This window comes from Labrus bergylta, chromosome 3 (assembly GCF_963930695.1).
Source record: "Labrus bergylta chromosome 3, fLabBer1.1, whole genome shotgun sequence".
Lineage (NCBI taxonomy): Eukaryota > Metazoa > Chordata > Actinopteri > Labriformes > Labridae > Labrus > Labrus bergylta.
The window spans coordinates 8,399,993-8,425,502 of record NC_089197.1 but is presented as its reverse complement, the minus strand read 5'-3'; the positions used below and the strand labels follow the sequence as shown (position 1 = coordinate 8,425,502).

General features: G+C 44.1%; 1 protein-coding gene across 2 annotated transcripts in view; it reads left to right on the top strand.

Moving 5' to 3' along the window:
* Positions 1-24,041, top strand: part of plekhg4 (pleckstrin homology domain containing, family G (with RhoGef domain) member 4) — a 49,549-nt gene extending 25,508 nt beyond the window's left edge. For both annotated transcript variants that reach the window (XM_065952603.1, XM_020654511.3), the window contains exons 4-24: positions 773-988; positions 1,510-1,633; positions 1,738-1,831; positions 2,629-2,715; positions 2,819-2,935; positions 3,553-3,651; positions 3,770-4,057; positions 4,140-4,262; positions 4,493-4,684; positions 18,031-18,950; positions 19,035-19,284; positions 19,895-19,984; positions 20,617-20,841; positions 20,938-21,108; positions 21,605-21,785; positions 21,963-22,079; positions 22,277-22,424; positions 22,514-22,614; positions 23,037-23,215; positions 23,306-23,369; positions 23,657-24,041. In XM_065952603.1, the coding sequence (XP_065808675.1) occupies positions 773-988; positions 1,510-1,633; positions 1,738-1,831; positions 2,629-2,715; positions 2,819-2,935; positions 3,553-3,651; positions 3,770-4,057; positions 4,140-4,262; positions 4,493-4,684; positions 18,031-18,950; positions 19,035-19,284; positions 19,895-19,984; positions 20,617-20,841; positions 20,938-21,108; positions 21,605-21,785; positions 21,963-22,079; positions 22,277-22,424; positions 22,514-22,614; positions 23,037-23,215; positions 23,306-23,344 (3,761 nt within the window). In that variant the 3' untranslated portion in view covers positions 23,345-23,369; positions 23,657-24,041. The remainder of the gene's footprint in view (positions 1-772; positions 989-1,509; positions 1,634-1,737; positions 1,832-2,628; positions 2,716-2,818; positions 2,936-3,552; positions 3,652-3,769; positions 4,058-4,139; positions 4,263-4,492; positions 4,685-18,030; positions 18,951-19,034; positions 19,285-19,894; positions 19,985-20,616; positions 20,842-20,937; positions 21,109-21,604; positions 21,786-21,962; positions 22,080-22,276; positions 22,425-22,513; positions 22,615-23,036; positions 23,216-23,305; positions 23,370-23,656) is intronic.
* Positions 24,042-25,510: the final 1,469 nt, after the last annotated feature.

Below are 25,510 nucleotides of genomic sequence, written 5' to 3'. Positions count from 1 at the left end.
CCAAAAAAGTCTGCGTATGTGGACTAATCGCTGCCGTGTGTGTTGTTGGCCACAGACGTTTCTTCACTTTTGTTCACAAACAGTATTTTAGAAACCTTTTTAAATCAATAAGTGTTTGTCCCCTTCAGATCTGACGGAGATGTGATTGATTAATTTGATGGATTAAACTCGACATTGAGCAGCCTTTCATGTGTATGATATTGATGATGGGTTACTCTCCAAAGCTGTACCTTTTTAACTTTCTAATTCATTAAAAGGAAACAGACTAGTGTGGTGACATAAGAAATCATAGTTATGGTTATAAAATATGAAGAGTTCTAGCACAGACATTATATTTCTTTTGGCAGGTTAGGACAACAGAGAAGTATTTTCCATGTGAAGTGGAGTGTAGAAATATGAACTTGCACAAAATCACACAAGTTAACATTTTTCAAAGTTGCTGCAAAGACAAGAATAGATACTAAATTAAACCAGTTTACGCTGGTCCGGCTTGTACTCATTTTCCTCCTCAATCCTCCCGTCAGCTGTTGGAGGGTAAACAGGTGGTCTAATTGAGGTATTAGACATAGTGTAATGTTACAATCACTGTATATGTGTGACAAAGATACTTAATAATCCTTTGCGGAAAATGACACTGTTACAGCAGCTGCAGTCACAGTTGAGACCTCCACAATGAATACGATTTAAAATAAGACTTTTAAAAAACATATCCAGTTTGCAGAATGTTGGTAATATACAGGTAAGTTAAGTGTTTGTGTGTGTTCTTCCACAGGCTCCGTCAGTGAGTTGCCTCCTGCACAGCCACATCTCATTCAGTCTGCTGGTCCCAGCACAACAAAACCAGCACCACCTCCACCTGCTCCACATCAGGAGCAGTCAGCTGTGCCCACAGTCCCAGTGCGCTTTACCCAGTCCTCCAAGTCCTCCCAGTCCAAGTGGTCCAGCTTCTACAACGTGCTGCTCAGCTCTGCAGCTCTCTGTCTGCCTGGTGAGAAAAAAAACGGAAGACTAAAGAGCTCATGTGAGGAGTGATTAGAGAAAACAGACTGAGATGGATACTGATGACTTTACATTAGAGGTGACACAATACCAGAGTTTTACATTTCAGTACGATTCTAGTAAATCAAACAATATCCATACCTGTTCCTGTACCACGGCAAAAAAAAAAAAAATAGAAGTCCTAGTAGGCATCCTCTAATTGGTAATATCTTGTTTTAAAAGGCTGAACAATGCAGGAAAACTTCTGCACACTCTTTAATGTAAACATATCTGGGAAATTAAGTCGGTGCCCTAAAAGTAGAAGTAGTAGTTGACAACCTTACTATATACAGTATGACCTGAGAAACTCTACCTACACGTGCAGGACAAAATCAGGAAGAAATAGATGCAACACGTTGTCAACAGGGGTTTCCAAGATAGAGAAAATATGAAAGTTCCTCACAGGAGTTTTAAGTTTGGTAAAGACAAAAGAGTTAATGTCCTGAGTGTCTCTTCTGCATCTCTCTGCAGGAACCAGAGATCGTAGCGGTCGGGCTCTGCTGACCGTCTGCCCTAGCAACACAGTGTGGTCAAATCCCGACTGTGACAGCGCAGAGCTGCTCCGCCTCCTGCTCTACTACACATCCACCCTCAGGTAAGAACATCCCCCCTCCCCCCTTTTCTGGCACACAGCTGACACTACAGAGTCGCTTCACTATGTTGTGACATCACTGTGACATCACTAACTGTGGCAAACAGGAAGGATGTGGCAGCGTTGGGAATGACTGTGCTGGTGGACGCCCGTAGAGCTGCTCCTGCTCCCGCCCTGTTCTCCTCCCTCAGGTCCTTACAGGTGAGTCTTACAGGAGGCAGGTGGAGTGATTACAGGAGGAGTCACATGATTTACTTTATAACCTTATTTGATTTAATGTGGGTCAAATAGTAAAGCAAGTTGTCCTTAATAAAGGTAACTGCTGTGGTACTAAACACGGCTCCAGGCCTCATGGACATTTATCATCTGTATATGTTTATATGCATGTTTTAGGGTTGAGATTTAGGAATCTGAAAATGTTGTGAACATATTTGTGCAGCTTAGGTTTGGTCCTGGGTCTTTCACACTGCGTTCTGATTGGTCACTAACCAGCAGAGGGCGACAGTCGCACAATGCCAAAGGCCTCCTCAACCATTTGGCCAGAGTTCATCCATAAACAATCTGCCTCCTCTTTCTAATAAATCAAATGAAACCATCCACACTTACACTCTTATTCTGAAGGGAAACTCAAAGTGCAACTTGTCTGACTGGCAGACAAAATCCACCTCGAGGCAGTGATTCTAGTTTAGTAATAAAGCGTGCACAAAGTCAGACAGGTTGTGATGTTTGGCACACAGACCGACACACCACGCTGACACAGTGAGAGCCATTATTATCTCACAGAAAGAAGCCAATAATGTGTCAGCCCAAACTTCACATTCAAAAAAATAAATAATAATAATAATTATATCTGATTCTCGTTGAAGAAGATCTTCCTCTGCAGCTGATGTCTGAAATTGACCCTAGCTTCTCTTCAGTCAGAGTTAGATAACGACAGATTACCTGCTGTCACCTTTACTAAAGTACTTCTGTATTGTTGTGTGTGTGTCTGTGTTTAGGAGAACATACCAGGCTCAATCCACTCCGTGCTGCTGCTGGTCAACAAGGACTCGTCTCTGCGTCCGGACAAGCCTGCAGCACTACAGGTAACAGCTGACACCTGATCACACCCCGTTCATTCACCTGACCTTGTTGCTTTTCTTATTGACGTGAAGTTTTTTTCTGAACCTGTGTGTGTCTGTGTTGCAGGTGGAGGTGTTGAGCTCTCTCAAGTCTGTTCAGAAACACGTGGAGCTCCGTCAGCTTCCTGCTGAGTTTGGAGGATCGTTCAGCTTCAGTCAGAGCAGCTGGCTCTGCTACAGATCGGTCAGTGCCCTGCACATAGCACACAAACAATAGAGGATGTATTGTTTTATGAACAGTTGTTATTCACTATTATGACCCCTGTTATGGATGGAGTGATGTAATTTTCCGCTGATTGGTCCCAACACATGAGCTAATCCAACATTGGAAACAAAATGATGAAAAGGGTGTTTTCAATGTTTAAAAAACATATTTTAAATATTTAACAATGTGAGAAAGATCCGCTATGCGTGATAGCAATACTCAATATTGCAATGACAATATGATACACATTTAAAACCACCACCATCGGACTGTGACAAACCTGGAGGTAGTTGTTTTTCAAATGATCTTTTTCAGCCACTTTTTCTTCAATTCTCTCCTCAGCTTTTATCTCACCATCACACTAAAATAGATCATTGTGAGTGTGGCTGCAATTAGCTGGGACTTCTTCTCATTTGCCAAATGGTGTGAAAGCATAGCCTGTGTTTTTTATTCATTATTTCTATCCATGCAGTGACAGTCCAGGATCAGATTTTTAACCCTGAACCATATCTCTTTTTTGTACATCTTTTTGATCTGAATGTCTAACAAGACAAGGTAGTCTTCATACATACCTGTGTGTGTGTGTTGCCCATCAGAGAGTGGAGCAGCTGACCAATCAGTGTGAAGATGTCATCAACCTGCTGCAGAAAACTATCAACATCCTGCAGTCCACTCCTCTACCTGCTGCCGCTCAGGTAACACACATACAATCACACCCACTGAAATACAGTGGCAAACATCATCATAGCTTTGCTGGTTAATTCTTACCATCCTCTCTCTCTCTCTCTCTCTCTCTCTCTCTCTCTTTCCCAGGATGCCGAGCTGCTGCTGTCCAGGTACAAGGCTGTGATGCGCAGCATTCTCGAAGACAGCCGATTGGTGCAGCTGCAGCAGGAGGGCGGAGCCTTGCTGTCGCGACTCCGCAGAGAGGAGAGCAGCCTCAGCGAGACTGAAGATTATCGGGCGGCGGTGGAGACGGTGTCGACTCTGTACGACGAGGTGGACGAGCTGCTCCACCGCCTGGTGACGCTCTCCAACTCCAGGACTCAGGAGCTCAATTTCATCCTGGAGTTCAGCCGACTGGAGCAAGGTTTCACAGAGGTCCGTATCAAGACAACACGTGTCTGTAAAGTGTGTTTGCATTTTTATTCATAAGTCAAATATGTGTTTTTGTGTGTATCAGGTGAGGTCGTGGCTGGAGCAGGTCGGGGAGGTTAATCTGAAGAGTCTGAATGAACCGGACGAATCTTTGGAGCTTCTGAACAAAAAACAACAAGACTTCAAAGCTTTCCACATCACAGCATACGTACGACACACACACACACACACACACACACACACACACACACACACACACACACACACACACACACACACACACACACACACACACACACACACACACACACACACACACACACACACACACACACACACACACACTGCTCAGATGAATCATTTTTTGTTTTGTGTTGACCAGTTTCCTCTCTCTCTCTCTCTCTCTCTCTCTCTCTCTCTCTCTCTCTCTCTCTGCAGGAGCGATGCAGTCGAGGCGAGGCATTATTGAGTCATGTCGAGCGTTGGGGCGACATGTCATCAGCTGACCTCCACGTCTACGAGGATAAAATTCATTCTTTCTTTGCTCAGCTTCAGGATTTCTCTCAGCGGGTCAAAACCACAGGCAGGAACATCGAGCAGGCCGTCTGCCTCTATCGCTTCTTAGACCAGGTATTGTTACTGTTTGGGAACCAGCTGATGGTGTTACAGTATTGCATACAAAAAGCCACACATTCCTGGGGAGCCTTTGTCGGACCCTCTACATTTCAATAAATGTCTGTGAAGCACTGCTAAGACAGATTTTGCAGCCTTGAGACAAACCATAAACCCTCTATACTCAACTTTAACTCTTGAAATATAATTTAAACTTCATCAGAGCTCGCTATTTCTGGAGTGATCCACTTAATAATGCTCAATCTTTGACACTTTAAAACTCACTTTAAACTCTTGGGCACGTAGTACCAAAGTTTTGGAAATAAGCAATTTCACTGTTTCTATGGGCCTGCAGCTATACTGACTTTCTGCTTTCATCTATCCTCCAGTGTCTCTTGTTAACCTGCTTTGAATCAGACTTCATATTTAAAGTTAGCTTCTCCTCTTTCCTACTAGTTTTGGCTTTCCAACCTCGCCACTGTGGTTGAATTTTAGGAACACTAATGTAATGTATAATGTATTTCAGATATGAAAAAACAGTCGACCGTTGATTTGGATGTTTCAGCAGCTCTGTGATTTATTTTTTCTCCTTCTGTGCCTGCGTCATACTTTGATCCCAGTGCTTGTCAGTGAGCTGGAGACAAAGAACCACATTATTTCACGGCCTTTTCACTATTTCAAGTAAATGTATTTGGGTTTTTTTTTTCCCCAAAGATTTCTACTTCATTAATTTCATATTCATATCTTCTGCCCACCATCTAGTTAGCATTTTTTTTTTCTTCCAGATTTTGAAATCAGCTCTGAAAGTTAAATAATCTGACACAATAACACTTTCATATAAACCTTCAAAAACAAGTAAATGCGGCTGTGGCTCAGTTGGTAGAGTCGGTCGTCTCTCAACCGAAAGGTCGGGGGTTCAACCCAAATCGCTCCCGCTGTTTCGTCGGCAGAGTCTGAATGCGTATGAACGGATTAGTTACTTCTGATGGTCACTTTACACAGCAGCATCTACCATCAGTGTTTGAATGTGAAGGTGTGACATGCAGTGTAAAAGAACTTTGAGTAGTCCAAAGACTAGAAAATCGCTTTACAAACGCAAATCCATTTACCATTTACTATTTAGAATCTATCATAGACCTTTGTAGTCCTGGAGTCAAGTACAGATCATTTGTTCTCTTAACCTTCACTGACTCATGAACACAATGAGAACAGACTTTTTAGGTTTTTCATTCTCAAGATCTTGAGTTAGGAACCGTTAAGTCGTCCTGATAGCCTCCCCCTCCTTTCTCTGTGTTTCATGTCTGCCTGATGTAGCTTTGACACATCACCTCCTCCTCCTTCTCCTCACATCGTCCTCCTGCAGGGAAACTGACAGCTTGTATTGAGGCCAGGGGGGAGGTTTGGGTGAGGAGGGGGGAGAGAGTGTCAATATTGTTTTGTATACTGGACCCTGCCTTTTGTAAAGGGGTGTGTAGGGGGTGGTGGTCTTTGTCCACATGACCCTGTACTGTAGGAGGGATGATGTGTGTGTGTGTGTGTGTGTGTGTGTGTGTGTGTGTCTGTGTGTGTCTTTGAGTCTTGTGTATTAATATCAGGATTTGTACATTTTCAGAAGTGATATGATTGTTTTCTAAATTAAATATTTAAGTTGATTTCAAAGCTTCATCGACATCTTGGTGAATTTGACTGCCTTCTCCAAGATGTGTGTATTTATCTTCTAACATTTCTCATGCTCTGTTTATCCCGTACCGGCGAGCGTTTTAATACCAATAAACGGTTCAAACGGATGCACTGGATACCAAAGTCATTTAAAATTAATTTGACAAGTTTATTCAAAACTTAAGAAGCTTTAAATGTCCTGCCATCGGAATATGTGAGTGAGCTTTTACTGCCCAAAAAGGCCTCATTGATGTGCGAGCTAACGGTGCCTGAGTCAGCGTTGGGGTCAAACGGGGCTTTGATGGCAGCTCAGCTCTTGACACGTCTTTCAGTTAGTATTCGGTGTGCGGACCTTGTATCAGCTTTTAATATTTTTGTCTTAAGACACATTTTTACAGACTTGACTTTATATCTGACAGCTGATTTTATTAGAGCTTTGATGTCCACTATTTAACTTTTTTTGTTCTTATTTTGGGGCCATTTTTGCCTTTTATTGGAAAAGACAGCTGGGGAGGGAAAGGAAATGTTCGGAGGAGAGAGTGGGGGACGATATGTAGCAATTGGCGAGATGGGATCCAAACCCCCAAGGCTTCTGCGACGAGGACCGTAGCCTCTGTACATGGGGTACGTGATGTAACAGCTAGGCTTTGCGGCGCCTGCGTTTTAACTTTTACAATCTTTTTATCGTTTAAATCTATAATCCTGACTGTCTCTTTAAATTAGTTTCTAGAAAGCACTTTGTGATCCTGGTTTTAAAAGTGCTCTACAAATAATTATTATTATTATGCAGAAACAACAATCAGTAACATAATTCATGCAGACATCTTTTGGCGTCTCAAGAAAAATATTAAAATGATTTCCTGCTTGAGCCGAAAAAAAATTCAACTCACTTAAAGATGCAAATTCATAATATATGTGTAACCATGACACCCAGAAAAAGAGAAAGGACTTTCTGTTGGTCGTTACTCATCTTTAGTCTTTTGAATTCTCTGCAGCAGTCTTCAATATGTGTCCTCATATGAACTTTATTTACTGCTTTATTAATGTGTGTGTGTGTGTTTGTGTGTGTGTGTGTGTGTGTGCAGTGAAGTGACTGTAGTTTATTGTGAAGTTTCCACTCTGATACGCTGACGGGCTGATGTATTGACCTGACACACACACACACACACACACACACTCTTACAGTCACAGCAGGAAAGTCTTCTCTCAGCTGGAGACCTCGTATCTCCACATCGTGGATTTGTCAAGTCAGAAAGCTTCAGTTCAAACATTCGTGTGTGTTTTAGTGTGTGCGTGTGTTTGTGTGCGTCTGTGAAGTCCAGGTATCACTCCAGTGCCAAGTTTTCCCTCCTTCCTCCTTTCACTCCTTTCACAAAGTCTTTGTTGCCGTGGTGACCCACCCTCCCCCTGCCCAGTCCTCCTCCTGGGACCGCCCATCTGCCATTCAGCCCGTGAATGAGATGGTGGGGGGGTGGTCTGTGTGTGTGAGTGTGTAAGTGTGTGTGTGTGGTCAGGCTGCCGCTCTCTGCTCCCTTCAGTCAGGCTGCAGCGCTCCAACAGAACACAACAAGGTAGGAAACACACATTTATCCACACGTTGACACCCACATTCCTCCTTAAATTGTGTTGGGAAGTAGTACAGAGTTATTAATGTGTAGTTGTGTAGTTAGTGTGTGGGTGTGTTTGTGTGTGTGTTGCAGTGATTCACTTGGATATTAAGTTGGCGTCAGGTTGACTCCAGATTCTTTGATTCGAAAGCCACTCTACTCCTCTCGCTCTCTTTTTCTCTCTTTCTCCCTCAACCTCTCTACCTCCTTCACTATGTTAGTGTGTGTGTGGTTGTGTGTGTGTGTTTTTCTTTAGGTTAACTTTGCTACAACAAAATGTTCAGTGGACCTGAGCATGCTAACAGATGCTAGCATCTTGTGTTTTTGTGTCACTTGTTGTTTGAACCCTGTGTTCAGGTTAGATTCCTGTTTGAGTTTCAACTTGTCCAGTTTGTGACCCCTCTAATCAGTGAAGTGTCGACTTGTTTTCCATCACATGTTTAAATTCTGACAGGTTAGATTTCAGCCAATCAATTGAAAGTAAAAACTAACTACAAGAACACCCGGCATCTGAAAAAGAATTGATTGACATTTGAACCCTTCTGTGAACCCTCACACAAGCTGCATTTCCACTGCAGGAACTTTCCCCTGGGGGGAACCAGGAACCTTTGTGGAATCTCAAAGCTTTTACCACAGGGACCAGAATCTAGATTAAAACCTGGGGAAGTTATTTAACCCTCAAAAAGTTTCACTGCAAAGGGTTAGCTCTTCAAAACTACAGAGACTTTAGAGAAGAGGCTTCTAATAAGCCAAGGCTGCAGCATTTTAAGTCAGCCATTACGCCTCGAGTCAGCGTGTTTGTTTTTTTGTTCGTCATGCATTGATAATCTGATGAAGTGACACAATGGATGACCGACAACAAAGTCTTGACCCTTTTGAGTGTTCATGCTGAGAAGGAAATCCATCATCTGAGGCAATCAGAAGACTTCATTGCTGGCTGTTTTGATAAGTGTGAAAAACACAGACAACAATAGGCTAAAATAACCATTAAAGCTCATTAAAAACTAGTTCCTGGTTCTTAAAGTTAAAGTAACTCAATGTGACTTTTGATCTTGTCTCTTTCATGGGGTCGCAGCTCTCACGCTTGGAATCCGGGGTCGTCTGTGCATTCATCTTTTCTGTTATTACAAAGAGCTGAGTTTGACAAACAATAACCTCTGAGTTTTTTTTTTTTACTTCAAATCTGACAGTGACAGAAAAGAAGATATGTAAGCAAACTGTTCAGCCTGCGTCACTCTGACTCACAGTTTAATCTACTACCTTATATCTCATTAAAGGAATTCCTTGTACTCACAGGTTCTGCAGATACTCAACAGTGCAGAGGCAGACTGAAAATCAGTAAATCACAAAGCAAGCTGCTCGGGAGTCATCTTGGAAAAATGTGTGAAAACTTTAAGCAACAAGGTTTTCCCGTTAGTGACATAGAAAGTAGCATTACCGTAAGAGGTCCTCATAAGAATAGAAGAACAAACATTTTCTTTGTGTGTGTGTTAAACCTCGTTCCCCTCCGTATGGCTCCCAGCTGACGGCACCACCTAACTGTGCATCATGTCTTCCTGCTCTCTGATTGGTCCATTATATTCTTCATTTAAGATGATTGGTGATGTTTCCAGATATTTTTCATGACTAATAACATCAATGAAAAGACAGTGAGCACGTTCACACGCACACTTAAGTGGAGCTGCTGTAGAGCTCCATTAGGACATTTAATTGGAATCCTGTTGTTGTCCCAGAAAACAAGAATATTTGTATAAACAGAAGTATGTCTGACTCCGCTACAGTAGGTGGTGATGTGGTCCTTCAGCAAGCGGCACACTGGTTATATGTCCAACAGTGTAAACACAAAGACACCTTTATAGCTCTGTACATTTTATACATCAGAATCAGAATCGGGTTTTATTACCAAGTACATTTACACATACAAGGAATTTGACTTGGTGTATTGGTGCTAAACAATTAACAAGGAAATCATGCAGAACTAGCAACAACTAACTAGTAAACAACTTACACATGCTCTACGCTTTGCTTTTGGAAAGCAAACCGATGCACGTTATCCCTGTAGCTCATGGTGATATTTGAAGGGGGACGACAACACAAATTCTGTTGTGCTATGCATTTATGCAGCTCCACGTCTTGGTCAAAGCCCGGAGCCAAAACTGTGGAGCATTTGCAGAACGCCTCGGCCAGTTTGGGTCTGATTGAGGCGTATACATGCAAGAGTTACCGCAACCGCATGCTGTAGATGTGTCCAGTCTGACTTTGAGAAATTAAACGATTTCAGTCGGACTCAAACATCCTGACTGTCACACTGTGTACTGAGTCATGTTCTCTGAGTGACAGTGTGTCCTCGGTGTGTGTAGGAGTGATAATTTTTTGAGGCTCAGCTGATCTACGAGCTGCTCTCACAGGAGTTCTCTCCGTCCCGCTGCGTATCGTTCTGTTTGTAATGACTGCTGACCGGAGATGTTTCTCAGAGAAGTTCAGTTGTTTATGTTCTAGGAGAACACCGAGTCAGTTTCTCTCTTGTGAGCTCAGATAGTGGAGAACAGTTTGTGTGGTGATGAAGTCACTGAAGCTGTGACTCAACTTCCTGTGTGATATTCGTGAACAGTGCTTTATCACATCATTAGAGTCTTTTATTAGAGGGGGAGTTTGAGCCTTAAAGTCTGAGTCCCTCTTTTTACCCTGTTTTGTGGTCTAAATGACAAATAGGTACCAACAGTTTTGGATGTGCTCCAGGAGATTTATTTGGTTAGCAGAGGTGGAACATGATGTGACGGCTGCAGAGTAAAACTTCAGCCAAGCAAAGTACATCGACTAAATGTTCTTGTTTTCCATCACTGACAGGCACAGATTGTTAACCTCAGATTCTTACAACATTACAGAGATAGATCTTTATTTTAAGAGGAAGATGCTTTTTTTCAAAACAAAAAATGGTCTAGAAAAGCAGTTACAGTTGTCTTTTTAAAGCCTCTAGAAGAAGAAGAAGAAGATATACTTTATTAATCTCACGAGGGGAAATTCCCTTTTACACTCTGTTGATGAACATGCTACACACATACACAGGCTGAAACACACACACATGATGGAGAGATGTCAGAGTGAGGGGGCTGCACACAGCGAGCGCTCCTCAGCTGTTTGGTGTGGTTCAGTGCCTTGCTCAAGGGCACCTTGGCAGTGCTGAGGAAGAGATCTGGCACCTCTCCAGCTACCAAACCAATTTCCAGACTTGGTCCGCGCCGGAACTTGAACCGGCGACCCTCCAGTTCCCAACCCAGGTCCCTCAGGACTGAGCTACTGCCGCCCCCATTTAGAACCCATTAATAAAAAAAAACTAATTATTACATAGACATCAGAGTTGCTTTTCTCCTGCTGCTGTATTCAATTTCTTTTTTTTGGTTAATGTGTGATCTTAAGTGTTTTAAATGCATAATATTCTTTAAACTACAACCCAAAAAAAACAAGCAGTAATAGAAAATACATTCTGATGTTCTGCAAGGTCAAGTTACTGTTTATATGAATGGAGTCTGGTGGTTTTAGTGTGAGCAACTTGAAAGCCTAAAAGGTCCTTTCTGTGATGTTTTCAGACTGTTTTTAAAAACTCACTGAGCCTGTCAAGAGCCAGAACTTTTTTTGGTCGTATTTTAATCAGACCCATTTGCATCAAAGCGTGTCATAACCGCAGTTCCATCCCCTTTTAGATCGGCAGGCTGAAGAAATGGACCGAAGCTTTTCCATAGCTTTGAACCCTCTAGTCAATTAAGATCCTAAATATTAAATTGAGGGCCCAGGGGCCATTAAATACAAGGTTTCACCTTTTCTTTCCCCACTGAAAATCTTTGTAAAGTTCTCTTAGGGTTTTAGAGCGGATCACCTCCAGACCTTCAGTACAAATCTGAACTCACCTGTATCTTTTCTCTGCAGTTCATATCTGTTCTGACGAGCTGCTGTGATCAGATCACTGCAGACCCGTTTTCAGTGTGAACAGAGAAAAGAGCAGAAACAAGAGCAGTGAATGCAGTTTATCTGCTACAAACTGAGTGTTGAAAGGAGTTTCAACCTTTAAAGAACTGACAGACTCAGTAAATATGTCGCTGTGTAAACTGTTTGAAGTCGGTCCACCCCCCCTCCCATGAAGGTGGAGGGAAGAGGCCCTTCCTCCTTTCATCTGGTTTTTGGAGGGTTGCGGCCTCCTCCCTCCCTCCTCCTCCTCGACGTCCTCCTCCTCCACTTTGGTTCTTTGGTTGACTGCGTCCTGGCCTGGAGTCCTGCAGGGCCACTGTCCCCAAAAACCATAGCCCGTCTAGTCGTGGTCCATACTCCCTCCTCCTCCTCCTCTCCCTCCTCTCCCTCTGTCTCTGCAGCACAATAACTACCACATGTTATTTTAATTAGTGTGTAGCAGTCGGTTCTTCTCCCCCCTTTTGTTTTGGTGCCTCTTCCTTTTTTTGATGGCTGTTCTTCTTCTCCTCTCCTCTCATCAGTCTCGCTTCCAGACATCCAGACATCCAGATAGAGCTGAATGTTTGGTCAATCGACAGAAATGTCATCACCCGTTATCCGCAATTTCTATAATCAATGAGTCATTAGAGAGGGCCGCTGTGTCAAATGAGTATCATCATGTAATAACAGAAGTCCATATCTGAGCTGCTAACTTTACAACACACTAAATCCTTATTTCTCTTTAAACTTCTATGCCTAGAGGTTTTTTATTTGAGCCTGGTAAACATCCACATCTTGGAGCTGTGGTTAAATATCACACAACTTATTTTAGATGCAGTTCTTGTCTTATTGGTGGAAATCTTTTCACATCCCATTAGCAATCAAAATAATAAACGGTATCAGAGTAAGAGGGGAAAATCCTTTATCTTTGGCGTGTTATATTTCAAAGCAAACCCACATCAGCTATAATCATTATATTCAAAGCTGCACATAAAGGTAGTCTGACAGGTTTACACAAGAACGATCCTCCAAAAACTGAAAAGTTTTTTGTTTTAAAAAAAGAAGTTTTGCGCTGTGCACACAGATCTGCAAAATTGTGCTCTAGTTTACCTCCCGACTAGTAGTTGGCGGTGTGACTTTCTAATGAAATAACACACACATGCGAACATATTCTTTCTTCCCTCAGAGAGGTGAGGTGTAAACATTCAGAAATGGATGACACACAAACGTTTGTGTGGACGGACGATGAGGTCGGGTTCACTACTCCAAATTACCCTAAACTAACAAGCCAGTAAAGTTCAAGAAAATGTCAAATGGGAGTCATGCCAGTAGACTTTTTCTCAATCAGAATATGAGATACAACTTTTAATAGTAATAACCTTAATAGATTTTATTTAAATCGCCTGTGAGGACACTCAAGGTCACCTTACAGGTACAACCACAATACAAACCTTTGTCTCTGAATGCAGACCTGAGATTTTAGGGACGATTTAACAGAACAGGAGAGTTGATGGAGCATCTTTGGGTATATCATACAGCTTTCAGACACTTAATAACGGGCTTGATAATGACATTAAATGGTTAGCTTTTTTGAGGGGGATGTCGTGGTGTTGTTGATTTTGACTGAAAAAGCTTCATTGTGTTCATGTAATTGTTGAGTTTCAAGAGGAATACAGCCATCTGGGTTATCTGGGTTCGGATGAGTATCTACTTATTGATTTATTTTCTTGTCATTGTTTCTTTGAAGCCGGTCGTATGTGTGCATAATTTGATTCTGAGACAGATTTCCCCACACACAAAAGAATATAAATCCTTTTGGAACATTGCATAACTGATACTTCCTCAGCCGTATTTTTAACACACATATAAAAGTTTACCCTGGTTACCAGATCTAAAAGGATAATGGACACGTGTACCCGTGCGGACAGACGCCCTCTTCTGCCCTGTTCACACACGCACTACACTCCTGAAAATGTTCAGATTTTCCAGAAAGGGGAATGCTCAAATCCGTTAACCCTGACTTTGATAACCTGATGAGATAGCCAGAGTCCGCGCCCCCCCCCCCCCCTCCCCCCTTCAACTATTTCAAATTTGAGTCTTTCAAGTTTTGAGAGCTGTTGAGGTCATGTGTCAAAGGGCTATTCCGGGAAATTTCGTCTCAACACCTAAATGTTCTGATTTGTCTGGAAAATGTCGGGAGTTTTTGTGTGAAAGGAGCTTAAGATTCTTTTGGAGAGGCTAAGCCTTATCAGTTCTGCAAGCACAGAGGTCGTATCCAAACAAAACAACAGTAATAGTTTATGGTATGTTTGTCATGGTTCAAATGTTTGCGTGTAAGTCTGACTTACATTTCACCTCCTGGTACGAGTGTGGGAGTTCAGAGACGTTGTGTAGATAAATGTTTGAGGAATGTCGAGGATTTAACTGAAAGTCAGAGACTGGTGCAGCATAGCAAAGCCAAACACTGGGAGACTCCGGGGGGAAACTACTGGCCAAAGTCCTCCTTCTGAAGTGGTCCAATTTCAGTGTTTTAGATTTTTTTTGGTGTCTTTTTTAAAAATAGTGTTTAGTCTCTTTTCTCCACCAACCCCGCTCATGTTCCTGAGGGCGGAGGATCAGACTACATGAATGTGTGCGTGTGTGTTTGTGTGGGAACCGAGCGGCTGCTGTGATCAGGACACATCAGCCAGCTAATCAGTTTTGAGAGCACTCAGCCGACACACACACACACACACACACACACACACAGCTGACCCAGTGTCCTACTGTAGGAGGGTGTGATGGTCCGTATGGTTTCATTGTTAGACAGCTGACCTCCTGTTATGACAAACAAGCACTGAGAAGACACAGAGCGGAAGTCACAACAATAGTATCCTCCTTAAATGGTTTAGATGATAATTAACTGCGTTTAGTTTTTTGTTGCTTTTTATTTTTTTTTGTGCGTCATCCCATGAATGTCCAAAACATTCTCCACTCAAGGTCCTCCAATACAAACACTTTGATATCCCTAATTCCCCTTTCCCATCTCACAAACACATCCACACACACACACAAGTAAGTGTCTGATTTAAGGTACTCTGCTTTTTCCATTAAGGTGCCCTTTAACAGCTGTTTCAAGGCACCATTCAGGGTCTGGTTTAAGGTACTGTGTACATGTTGGGGGACCATTTAGGGTTTGTTCAGGCACAAAATCTACTTGGTGAGGTCTTCAGTGAGAGTCATTGTTTGACTCCTCCTTTGCCCTCCTCTGCAAACCCAAACAGACCACATCGTGCTGCTGCAGCTGCTGCCTGCCCTCATAATGGACAGATAGAGCAGGTGCACTAAGCATGTGATGTTACTGCAGAGGGTAAATAGATTCTGTGAACATCTTCATACTTTCTTCATCTTAACATCAAGCGGCAGTGTTGCTTCTGTCAGGTCAGGATTAAACAGATCCTCTCAAGGCCTGGGAAATGTTTCTGTTAGTGCAGCTGATCTGGGATAAGTTGTGTCCAAAATTGGGAGAAATCTAGTGTTGTGGGTTGGATGCGTCTCCAGGAAGTGAATGGAAGTCTGTGTAAATATCCCAAAGTGACCTGAGTAAACATGAGTGTGTGTGTGTGTGTGTGTGTGTGTGTGTGCGCGTGTGTGTGTGTGTGTGTGTGTGTGTGTGTGTGTGTGTGTGTGTGTGTGTGTGTGTGTGTTGTGCTGTTTTAGTGGTGAGGTAATGTGTTGGTTGTCTGTGAGGAGGGTAAAGACTCTTTCAGTCCATCAGTGCAGAAAAGGAGGAGGAGGCCTCTCCTCTTTCATTTAAACCCCCACCACACACATTCCTCCCCCTCCAACCGCGACAAAAAAGAGGTCGGTGGTCGGCTCCTTTGTGGCGCTCAAACGCACACGCACACACATCAAAGGTTTCTCCACACCAACGTGGAGGGTGATGTCATTACTCTCTCTCTCTCTCTCTCTCTCTCTCTCTCTCTCTCTCTCTCTCTCTCTCTCTCTCTCTCTCTCTCTCTCTCACTGGTTGTTTGTAACACAGACAGAACCACAGACACCTCCGGCCATCATCCCCCCCTGTGCCTAAAACTTAGAGCTGAGTATCTCTGAGTTGTTCTGAGTTTCGTGCCTGAACAGGATCTTTGTCTAAACAACACAAGCAGTATAAATGAGGCGTGTCAGGAAAAGTTCCTCACAGGTATTGGAGCGGATGTTTGTCGTGATCAAAGAGTCTTTTGAGGAAACTAAAACCTGCGTTTTGACCTGAACAAAAACTAGTCCAAAGGCAAGCTTACTGATGGTTTAAGCTCGATTTGCAAAATCTGTGATTGGCCGCAGCGCTGGCACTGAAACCGTGTGGGCGCTGTGCTTGATGCTAGCCTTTGGCCGGCTGCTACAACCTGAAGGAGAAGGACACAGATGTCTGTATTGTCATAGCACATTACACTGCATGACATTTCGAAAACAAAAACATTCACAACATACACACATGTAGTCACACAAATACACATCCCTAACAGTTTCAAAAAAATATACATAAATACTACATGAGAACGTATAAAAGGAGGACCTTTGGATATTGTAGCATCTTTTAAAGATATTAATGGACCTTAAATGTCTTTGCACCATTGACCTCTTCATGAAGCTGAAATGGTGATACTCATTGACACTGAAGAGAATCAGGGACAGAAATTAGTAAAGTAAATTAGTAAAGTGATGACTGGAGCGTTTTTAATTTTATTTTTGCACCTCAAGATTTTCAGATTAAAGGCTTTATATGCGATTTTTTTAATCCATCAGATGTCGCCCTTGATCACCAGCATGAAACCAAAACAACTCGCGGTGCATTGTGGGTTAGCATGCTAATGCTAGCGATCTTTATTTTGCTCGTATCTTCACACTGCATGTAAATTTACCTGAAATGAGCGTGATCTAGAAACACAGTTAAGCAGTGAGTACAGTATGTTATTCTTCTTTTCTCTAGTCCCTCAATTAAACAACTTTTATACACGAGGGGAGGAGTCAGCCGTCGTCCCGGCGATGTAAACAAACTGAAGATAGGACTCTGAAAACATCACAGACAGTGGGACTCGGGTGTTACACCCATTGTAGACAGTCATGACTCACAGAGTTATTTAAGTGTGAAAAATCACATATAAAGCCTTTAAACCTTATTTTAACAAAATTTCAACATTTGTTTTTAACCATGCTGACTCAATATCTCCCCTTGGGTTTACAACATTTCCAATCATGTTCAGCATCAGTTTGACTTCTCAACATTGTTAGTTTACTTTAAACATTTTGCCTGCACAAGGGACATTAGCACTTTTATATGTTCAACATTTTTATTGATTTTACAAACCGAGGACAACAATTACCCCAATTACTATGACCGAAATCTTATTAATGTTATCTCTACATACGAGTGCAAGGCGGGGCGCCGGTAGCCTGCTGGTTAGTGCTTGCGCCCCATGTACAAAGGCTTTTGTCCCAGGGGACGGCCCGGGTTAGAATCCGGCCTGGGGCTCCTCTCCCGCATGTCAATCCCCACTCTCCTTCTCTCCCTGATTTCCGACTCTATCCACTGTCCTATCTCTCCAATAAAAGCAAAAAAGAATATCAGGAGATCTTCAAACCAACAACGTTTCTATGTTAAAAAAAATTGACCTCTAAGTTAGAGTCGCAGATAGCCAGGCAGCATAAAGTCCCTACTGAGCATGCACTGATCCAGCTTATCCAACAGAGAGTATGTCACTCTCTCACAGGCTGCTAGTTGAGCCATAGTTGTAGCTCATTCTTCATAATGAGGTGAGTCTTTTCTCCTCCAATGAAATATCCGTTTAGCAGTTGTGAAAGCCAAAATAATCCAACGATTTCAAAGGAGGACAAGTCACAGTCTTAACTTCTGTGGTTGAGCTCAGAAAAACCAGCTTAGCAGATATTTGGAATTTCTTTTTCATGACTTCATAAATAAGCTGTTTGGTGTTGTTCCAGCAGTCTACGTGCAGAACATGTCCAGACTCCAGAGAATATAAAGATGGAGGCACCAGACCTCTCTGTTGGTTATATTTTCCACTTATTCTTGAGAGGTTCAATGCTGTGTTACCAGAGGCCACACCCCCTTATTATGAGGTCATGATCTGAGCCTGGCTCTCTCTCTCTCTGTGTCTGCAGGCCTATGGCTGGGCTTTGGAGGGTATGCGTCACCTAGCTGGAGTCAGTATGGAGGAGTGCACGCTGCCAGACAAACGGCAGGCGGTGATCGACTGCCTGGAGGACTACCAGCGCCAGCACCCACCTATCCCAGACGGCCGTTTTCAGGAGATGAAGGCGTTGGCAGAGGAGCTGCGGGGCGAGCGAGGCCTCCGTCAGTGGAGCTTCGCCTGGTCAAAATGTCAGGAGACCAAGAAGATGTTTGACAGGAAGATGGAGGCAGCGCTCAGGACACGAGACTCCGCCCACAGACAGAGATCTGACTCTGCCGTCAGCAGGAGCTCCATCTCCTCCAGGAAATCACTGTCAGGACTTTTGGGGGTCTTTGATAAGTCCTTAACTTTCTCATCTTGCCCCCCTGAGGAGAGCAACTCCTCGCCTCCTCGCAGCACTTCCTACTCCCATCTCTCCAACACTCCTCAACACACCCCACTCCTCCAGCGTCTGTTCCGCAGCCCCTCCTCCTCCTCCGAGTCGTCAGATCTGGTGGATATCTGTTCCTCCAGTCCCAGTCTACCCCGCCTCGGCTCCTGTCACAGCTTCACACCCTCCTTCGCCTCGTCCCCCTCCTCAACCTCCTCATCCTTCTCCTCCAGCAGGCGGCAGCAGTTAAGAAAGACTCAGAGCTTCGACTGTCCCTCCACCCCCGAGTCGTCACGGTACGGGCCCAACCCCCGCACCCTCAGCGAGCCGGTGCGCAGAGGAAACACGGGCGTGTTCATCCGCGGCCTGGAGGTCAGCAGCTCTGAGGCAGCTGACCACACGCTCTGCCCCAGGACACCTGCTCACAGCTGGGCAGTGCAGGGACTGAGCAACCCTGGGACACCCGGAACCCCAAGAACCAATGGCAGCCCGGCAACAGAGTCCAGGCCCAGGGGGAGGTAGGTATCAAGAACTCCATGGAGGTCTGAAATAGAGTTTATCGTCCTTTGTACTGAGTGAGTGTACATGTTTTGTATCTGCAGTAAGCTCCGGCACGTCGTCGAGGAGATGGTGACCACGGAGAGGGAGTACGTCCGCTCTCTGAGTTACATCATCCGTCACTACTTCCCCATGATGGACCGGGCCGACCTTCCTCAGGACCTGCGGGGGAAACGCTCAGTCGTGTTCGGAAACCTGGAGAAACTTCTGGACTTCCACAGTCAGTTCTTCCTGAACGAGCTGGAGGCGTGCTGGAAACACCCGCTCAGAGTGCCACACTGCTTCCTCAGACATGTACGACACGCAAACACAAAAACACTGATGATGAACTTTACTCTGGTGCCACAGAGAATCACAGCATGCTGATATTTAATATCACTACTTTGAGTGTGATTTATATAAAAATATATTCAAGGGGAAAATAGTAGTAAAATTCAACAACAGTTTATTATTGGCTGCACCAACTCAGTAAGTGTGTATCCGTGGTTACCCCAAAAACAGCAGATTTAAGTGAATTGAAATTTTGGAATATAAGTCGCACTGGTATGTAAGACGGTTTTGGGGGGGTCTCTCAGGGGTAACAAGGTTTAAACTGTCTTCCTGCTTCATGTAGTCCACATTGTGCAGTTTCTGTTCCTCTGTGTAACTCCGCTGGTCCCTCATTGACTTAAATCGAGACGTCTATCTAAAGAAACCAGCACTCCTCAAGCTTTATGAACTGAACAGTAAACTACTGTTTTCTTTAAATGCATGTCAGATCGCTTGCTATTGGTTATTTAATTAAAACGAGGCATTTAAATCTAGTAATTTTGCTCAGTTGCTCTAAAATGTTTTAGAAAATGTAAATTATTTTTTTTTTTAAGGAGATGCACATTTTGATGTAATGTGTTTTTGTGTATTGCAGCAGGAGCAGTTCAGTCTGTACGCTCTCTACAGCAAAAACAAACCAAAATCTGACACTCTGCTCGCTCTGCACGGACACTCCTTCTTCAGGGTGAGAACTCCTCATCATCACATTATTATTCACATTTTAGATCTCACACTCAGCTGGTACCCTCATTGTGTACATTTCTGATGAGAGTACAATGAACTGACTCTGATCCTCCTCCTTTTTCTCCTTACTTCTTCCCTCTGTCTCTCATTCCGCCTCCTCCGCCTCTCCTTCCCCCTCCTGTATGCTCCTCCTCCTTCTCTATGTCCTTACAACCTCTTCATCTTTCTCTGCTTACACTTCCTCTTCCTTCTGTCTTTTTTTTTGCCTCCTCCTTCACTCTCTCTCCTCTTCTCTTGTTCTTTCCTTATCTCAAACTCCTCCCTGTCTCTCCCTTGACTTTCCTCCTTCTACCCCTACCTTTTCTCTTCTTTGATTCCCCTCCTATTCTGCTTCTTCCACCTCCTTTCTCATCTGCCATATCTCCCTCTTTCTTCTCTCTCACCTCCCATTCCTCCTGCTCTCTACCTCCTCATTTTCTCTCCTACTTGTCTCTACTTCTCCACTTTCTCCTTTCTTCCTTGTATCTCCTCCTTCTCTCTCTCTCTCTCCTGCACATCTATCCTTCATCCTTCTCTTCTTACTCTCTTTCCTCTCTTCTTTCCACCCTCCTTGATTCCTCCCCCCTCGTGCAGAGGAAGCAGGTGGAGTTGGGGGATAAGATGGACCTCTCCTCCTACCTGTTGAAGCCTGTCCAGAGGATGAGTAAATATGCTCTGCTCCTCACTGACCTCATGAAGGAGGTGGGCGCGGCTCAGGAGGCGGAGCATGTCGCCCTGCAAGCCGCCACCAACATGGTCAAGTTCCAGCTTCGTCATGGCAACGACTTGTTGGCAATGGACGCCATCCGAGACTGTGATGTAAGTTTGACTATCTCAGTGTGGTCCTCCTCGTCCTCCTCTTCCTCTTGTCCTTCAGAGACACATGACTCTACCTCTCTCGCTCCCTCCCTCCAGGTAAATCTGAAGGAGCAGGGTCAGCTGATCCGTCAGGACGAGTTCACTGTCTGGACGGGGAGGAGGAAATGTCAGCGCCACGTCTTCCTGTTTGAGGAGCTCGTTCTCTTCAGTAAACCCAAGAAGATGGAGGGAGGGCTGGACGTCTTCATCTACAAACACTCCTTCAAGGTAAAACCATTTAATTAGTAAAAGGATGGACGACTCGACAACTCCCTAAACTTGAAGCCAAAACGTTGAGAGCTCCCCCTGCTGACTGGCAGTAGTACTGTTTATAAGCTCCACCTCACCCATGTTAACAGATTAGACATGGATCAAACTTTGAAATCAAAATACAGGACATGGTATCGGTCATTATAGGTAATTCTTATCATGCTGATTCATGTCCAAGTGTTCCTTTGTCTGTGAAGGTCAGTTTTCATTTGTAATGTGATGCTAAAAAAAAGGGCTATAACAACATGATTGACAGCTGTGTTGACAAATGAGGCTCCTGTAGCGCTGTGTGCACCAGGTTATCAGAGTAGAAGAGCCGTTGAACTTTCCATAACCATGAGTGTCTGCTTCAAACCGACACAAGAATCTGTTCTGCTGTGGAGAAGTGTGATGCGAGAACTCTTCGACGCTCGATTGAGGTCAGACTCAGACTGAGCTCCTCTGTCTCTTTCAGACAGCAGATGTGGGTCTGACCGAGTCGGCAGGAGACAACGGGCTCCGCTTTGAGATCTGGTTCAGAAGGAGGACGTCTAAGAACCAGACCTTCATTCTGCAGCCCGCCACAGCTGAGGTCAAACACGCCTGGACGACCGGCATCGCCCGAATCCTGTGGACGCAGGCCACCAAGAACAAAGGTATAGGCACACAATAATTTGGACCTCTCCAACCGCCTTCTGAACCCCCTCCTCGGCTCTCTTGCACTCTGCATGGAGGGTCTGCAGTTTGAAGTGCTGGGGCCTCTCTGTCTGCTGACACCGCTCCCTCTCCTCTCTTCACCCGGACATCATTTCCTTTCCTATTCTGTGTTTCAGAGAGTCGTCTGAAGGAGATGGTGTCGATGGGAGTGGGGAGTAAACCTTTTCTGGACATCCAGCCGAGTGATGCGGCCATCAGTGACCGAGCCGTTCACTACATCATGAAGAGCAGAGGTCAAACACTTTAAAATAAACGTCTCATTTTAGAATGCAGTACTCTGTATCTACTCACTTAGATGAGGACTAAGAGAAGATGTATTGTTCGACTTTTATTAATGATAATAAATGAATATGTTTTAAGTTTGATTCATTAGCTTGCTATTAACTAGATCTTATCGGCTCATGACTGAAATGTCCATGTGTTTGTTTAGGTGCCAGAACGCGAGCGTCCATCGCCGTCTCTGTCTTCGATCACTCGAACCCTTTCAAACGAGGATCGGGGACCTCTGAAGCTGCGGCCTCAGGACCCTCTTCATCCGGCCTGCTCGGACCGCTCAACCTGCACATGCACATGTACAGGTACAACACACACCTGTCCCACCTGTTCTAGGTTCACTCTGTTTATCCAGCATCATGTTTAAACCGTTCTTGTCCTCCTCCTCCTCCAGTCAAACCCTCTCCTCGTCTCCTGCTGCAGAGAGCTCCTTCATCACTTCCTGTATCGAGGAAGACGAGCAGGAGCACGAGACCAGCAGCCAGCCCTCCATGAGTACGTAAACACGCACGCAATAAATCCTGCAGCCAATGCAGGAGCCATAATGTGTGTTTTTTTATGGGCTTGAGATCATTTTTGGGAGGTTGCACTGTGGTGCTGTTCATCTTATTTCACCTGTTCAGTTGTGTGGCGGGCGGGAGGGAGACCGAGAGGCTGAGTGGGTTATAAACCTTCAATTCTTATTTCAACAAGGATGTGATTTGTTTAAAGTTAGTTACAAGACTATTTACACTCTCTGATGCTTTTTACAACCTTTTAGTCGTTACAGTTATAACTATTAAAATGAAATACAAACTGGAAACAGAAATGGGGAGATAATTGATCTTTGTTCCTTCAAAACCCTATCCTACATTTCCCATAATGCACCAGGACAGTCTGCAAAATCCTCTGAAATCTTTCTCTTCTCCTCTCCTCAGCCACAGAGAGTTCAGGCTCGTCGTCTCGCTGTCTCTCGGGCTCCACCGGCTCAGACAGCGGTTGCGTCTCCTCCAACCTCCAGGAGGCGCTGCAGGAGGAGCCGAGCCCCCCCAGCCAACCCTCCTCCTACTGCTCCTCCTCAAACAAACAGCATCTCAACAGCCCGTACATTTCACCTGTGAGTGCAGAGATGTCTTAAAGATCGTCGTCCTTGTTTCTGATGTGTCCACATGTTAACTGTTCTGTCCGTCTGTCTGTCTGCGTGCAGAAAACGGCTCCGGTCATCAGCCCGGCCACCATCGTGTGAGTCTGCTGACCTGACGGACTCGTAGGTAAGGAAGCAATATTGATCGGTAACATCACCCCCAGCCAGAAAAGCACAGGAACCAATTTTTCAGATATCAGATTCTGTCACATAGCGGACTCTTCCTTCTCTCCTCGTCCTTCAGAGTCGTTCTTATTATGTCATGTCTTGCCTCAGGAGACAGGGGCCGTCTCCCGCTGTAAGATGCATTCATGAACAACCAGATCAGGGAGTGCATATGTGAAAAACGGCTAATGTTAGCTTAAAATATGTCATGTAATACACCTGTCTCTATGTCTCTCTCCCTCTCTTCAGGTCCGTCTGCTTCGTGCTGAAGTTTGGAGTTTCCTCACAGATTTGAATCAGCGATGTTTGATTGTCAGATGTTTGTTTCATTGTGTTCATGTTGTTGAGCTCCGGTAGAGTTTGTTTTTGTAAATAATGACTGTTAGAGTTTAATAAATCTCCTCTCTGTAGTTCGACTCCTCACAGCTGCAGTGTGATGTCTCTTGATTGTGCTGATGAGGCGACTGGTCTGTCAGGAGCACGCGCGTCCCAGCTGTGAGGAGTTCAGGTTTGTGTCTGAGCTGGTCCAGGATCAGCTGGACTTAACTGTACATGTGTGTAAATAAAACCACAGCTGAGTGTCTGCTGTCACTTTTCTTACTTGAATAATAAACATGAGTTTGTTTCAAACTGATGGAGTCTGAAGTTTGTTTGTCAAGCGTTAGCTACGATGCTAAAACTACACTATCTTTATGTGTCTGCTTCTACGCTGACATACAACCGGTAAATCAAATCAGGAGTTGTTTACTCCTTTTATGGAGCGACGGTAGCCGTTCCCTCCTCATTCCAGTCTTTATGCTTGGCTAAACCTCTAAAATGAAACCATCTGAGATGTGATAAGCTTTTTGTGCTTTACGTCCTTAACCATATGACCTGTGTGTTTTACTGGTCTGTGCTCAGCAGGAGCTTCAAAGGAGACTTTGTTTATTTCAGTCGGTACTTTTCCTTCAGCTTTCATACCAGCTGCCACTTCAGTGCTACAGACTGCAAGTCACTGCCATGATTCAGTTCCAGGTACGAGGAGCTGTTGTTTATAAATACATCAACCATCTATTCATGTTTTTAAAAAAATAGACTGAGGCATTTTGGCTTTTGGCCTCTTTGTTCTAAAAGTGTTGCTGGAGCTTTTTGACCTCTTCAAGCTGTTCCCGCTCCTTGCACCTTTTGTAATTAATTAAATTGTACCAGGTAACCCTACCCTGCTTCTCTGGTGTCTTATCAATGGGCCAGAACTGGGAGAGAGGATCTAACGGGTCTAGTTTCTGTTTTCACAAACATACCGTCCGTATTTTTGTCTTGGGGTAGCGGTGAGGACTAGGGCCAAGACTGAGCCACAACAGAATCATGACAAAGTTCAGATTTAGACCAGAGCGGAGACAGAGAAGTTAGGAATGGACCGAGGTAACAGGTCCAGGTTGTGTGTGAGTTCCTCTGGAGAAAAAATGATTTCATAGTGGACTACAAAATTCATGCAAATCCAAAAGGGTCCAAAATCTCAGGTCAGAAAGAATACTTAATTAAAGGTCATGTTGGTGTTGTCTTAAGGTGAGTAGAAAAATGCAGGTGTGACGAGAGCAGGACATCTCTGCTCTTTGTTTAATAGAGGACATAGCAGGGACTCGGGTCCAGGTGTCTGACCAGGTGTGGCCCTAAGATGATGGACAGCAGAAACACACCCACTCCATGAAGAGGAAGAGAGGGGAGTTTACTTCAACAATGCTGCCACCTGCTGGTGAGTCTGTTTACAACCTTGAGGTCAGGTCACAGAAAACAGAAAGATTGAGACATTAACAAACATCCACACAATGCTGCCCTAAATGAAACCCCAAAATTAAATCTTCAGATCATCAGATCAGTGTTCTGCAGCTGTCTGACAGGAGTGATGTCTATTAAGGGGACAGGAGCTTTTTGTTTTTCTCACTGGGCAATGGGTTTACACAGAAAAAACAACTGTGTGAAGAGCAACAAAAGTGTATAGAATAAATGCTAGATAAGGAAAGGAAAGAGTTGGAGGAAAAGCAGGATGTGAGGAAGTAGAGAAGGAATTAAGGAGGTACAGTAGGAAAGGAAGAAAAAAGAAAGAAGGAAGTGGAGGAGAATAGG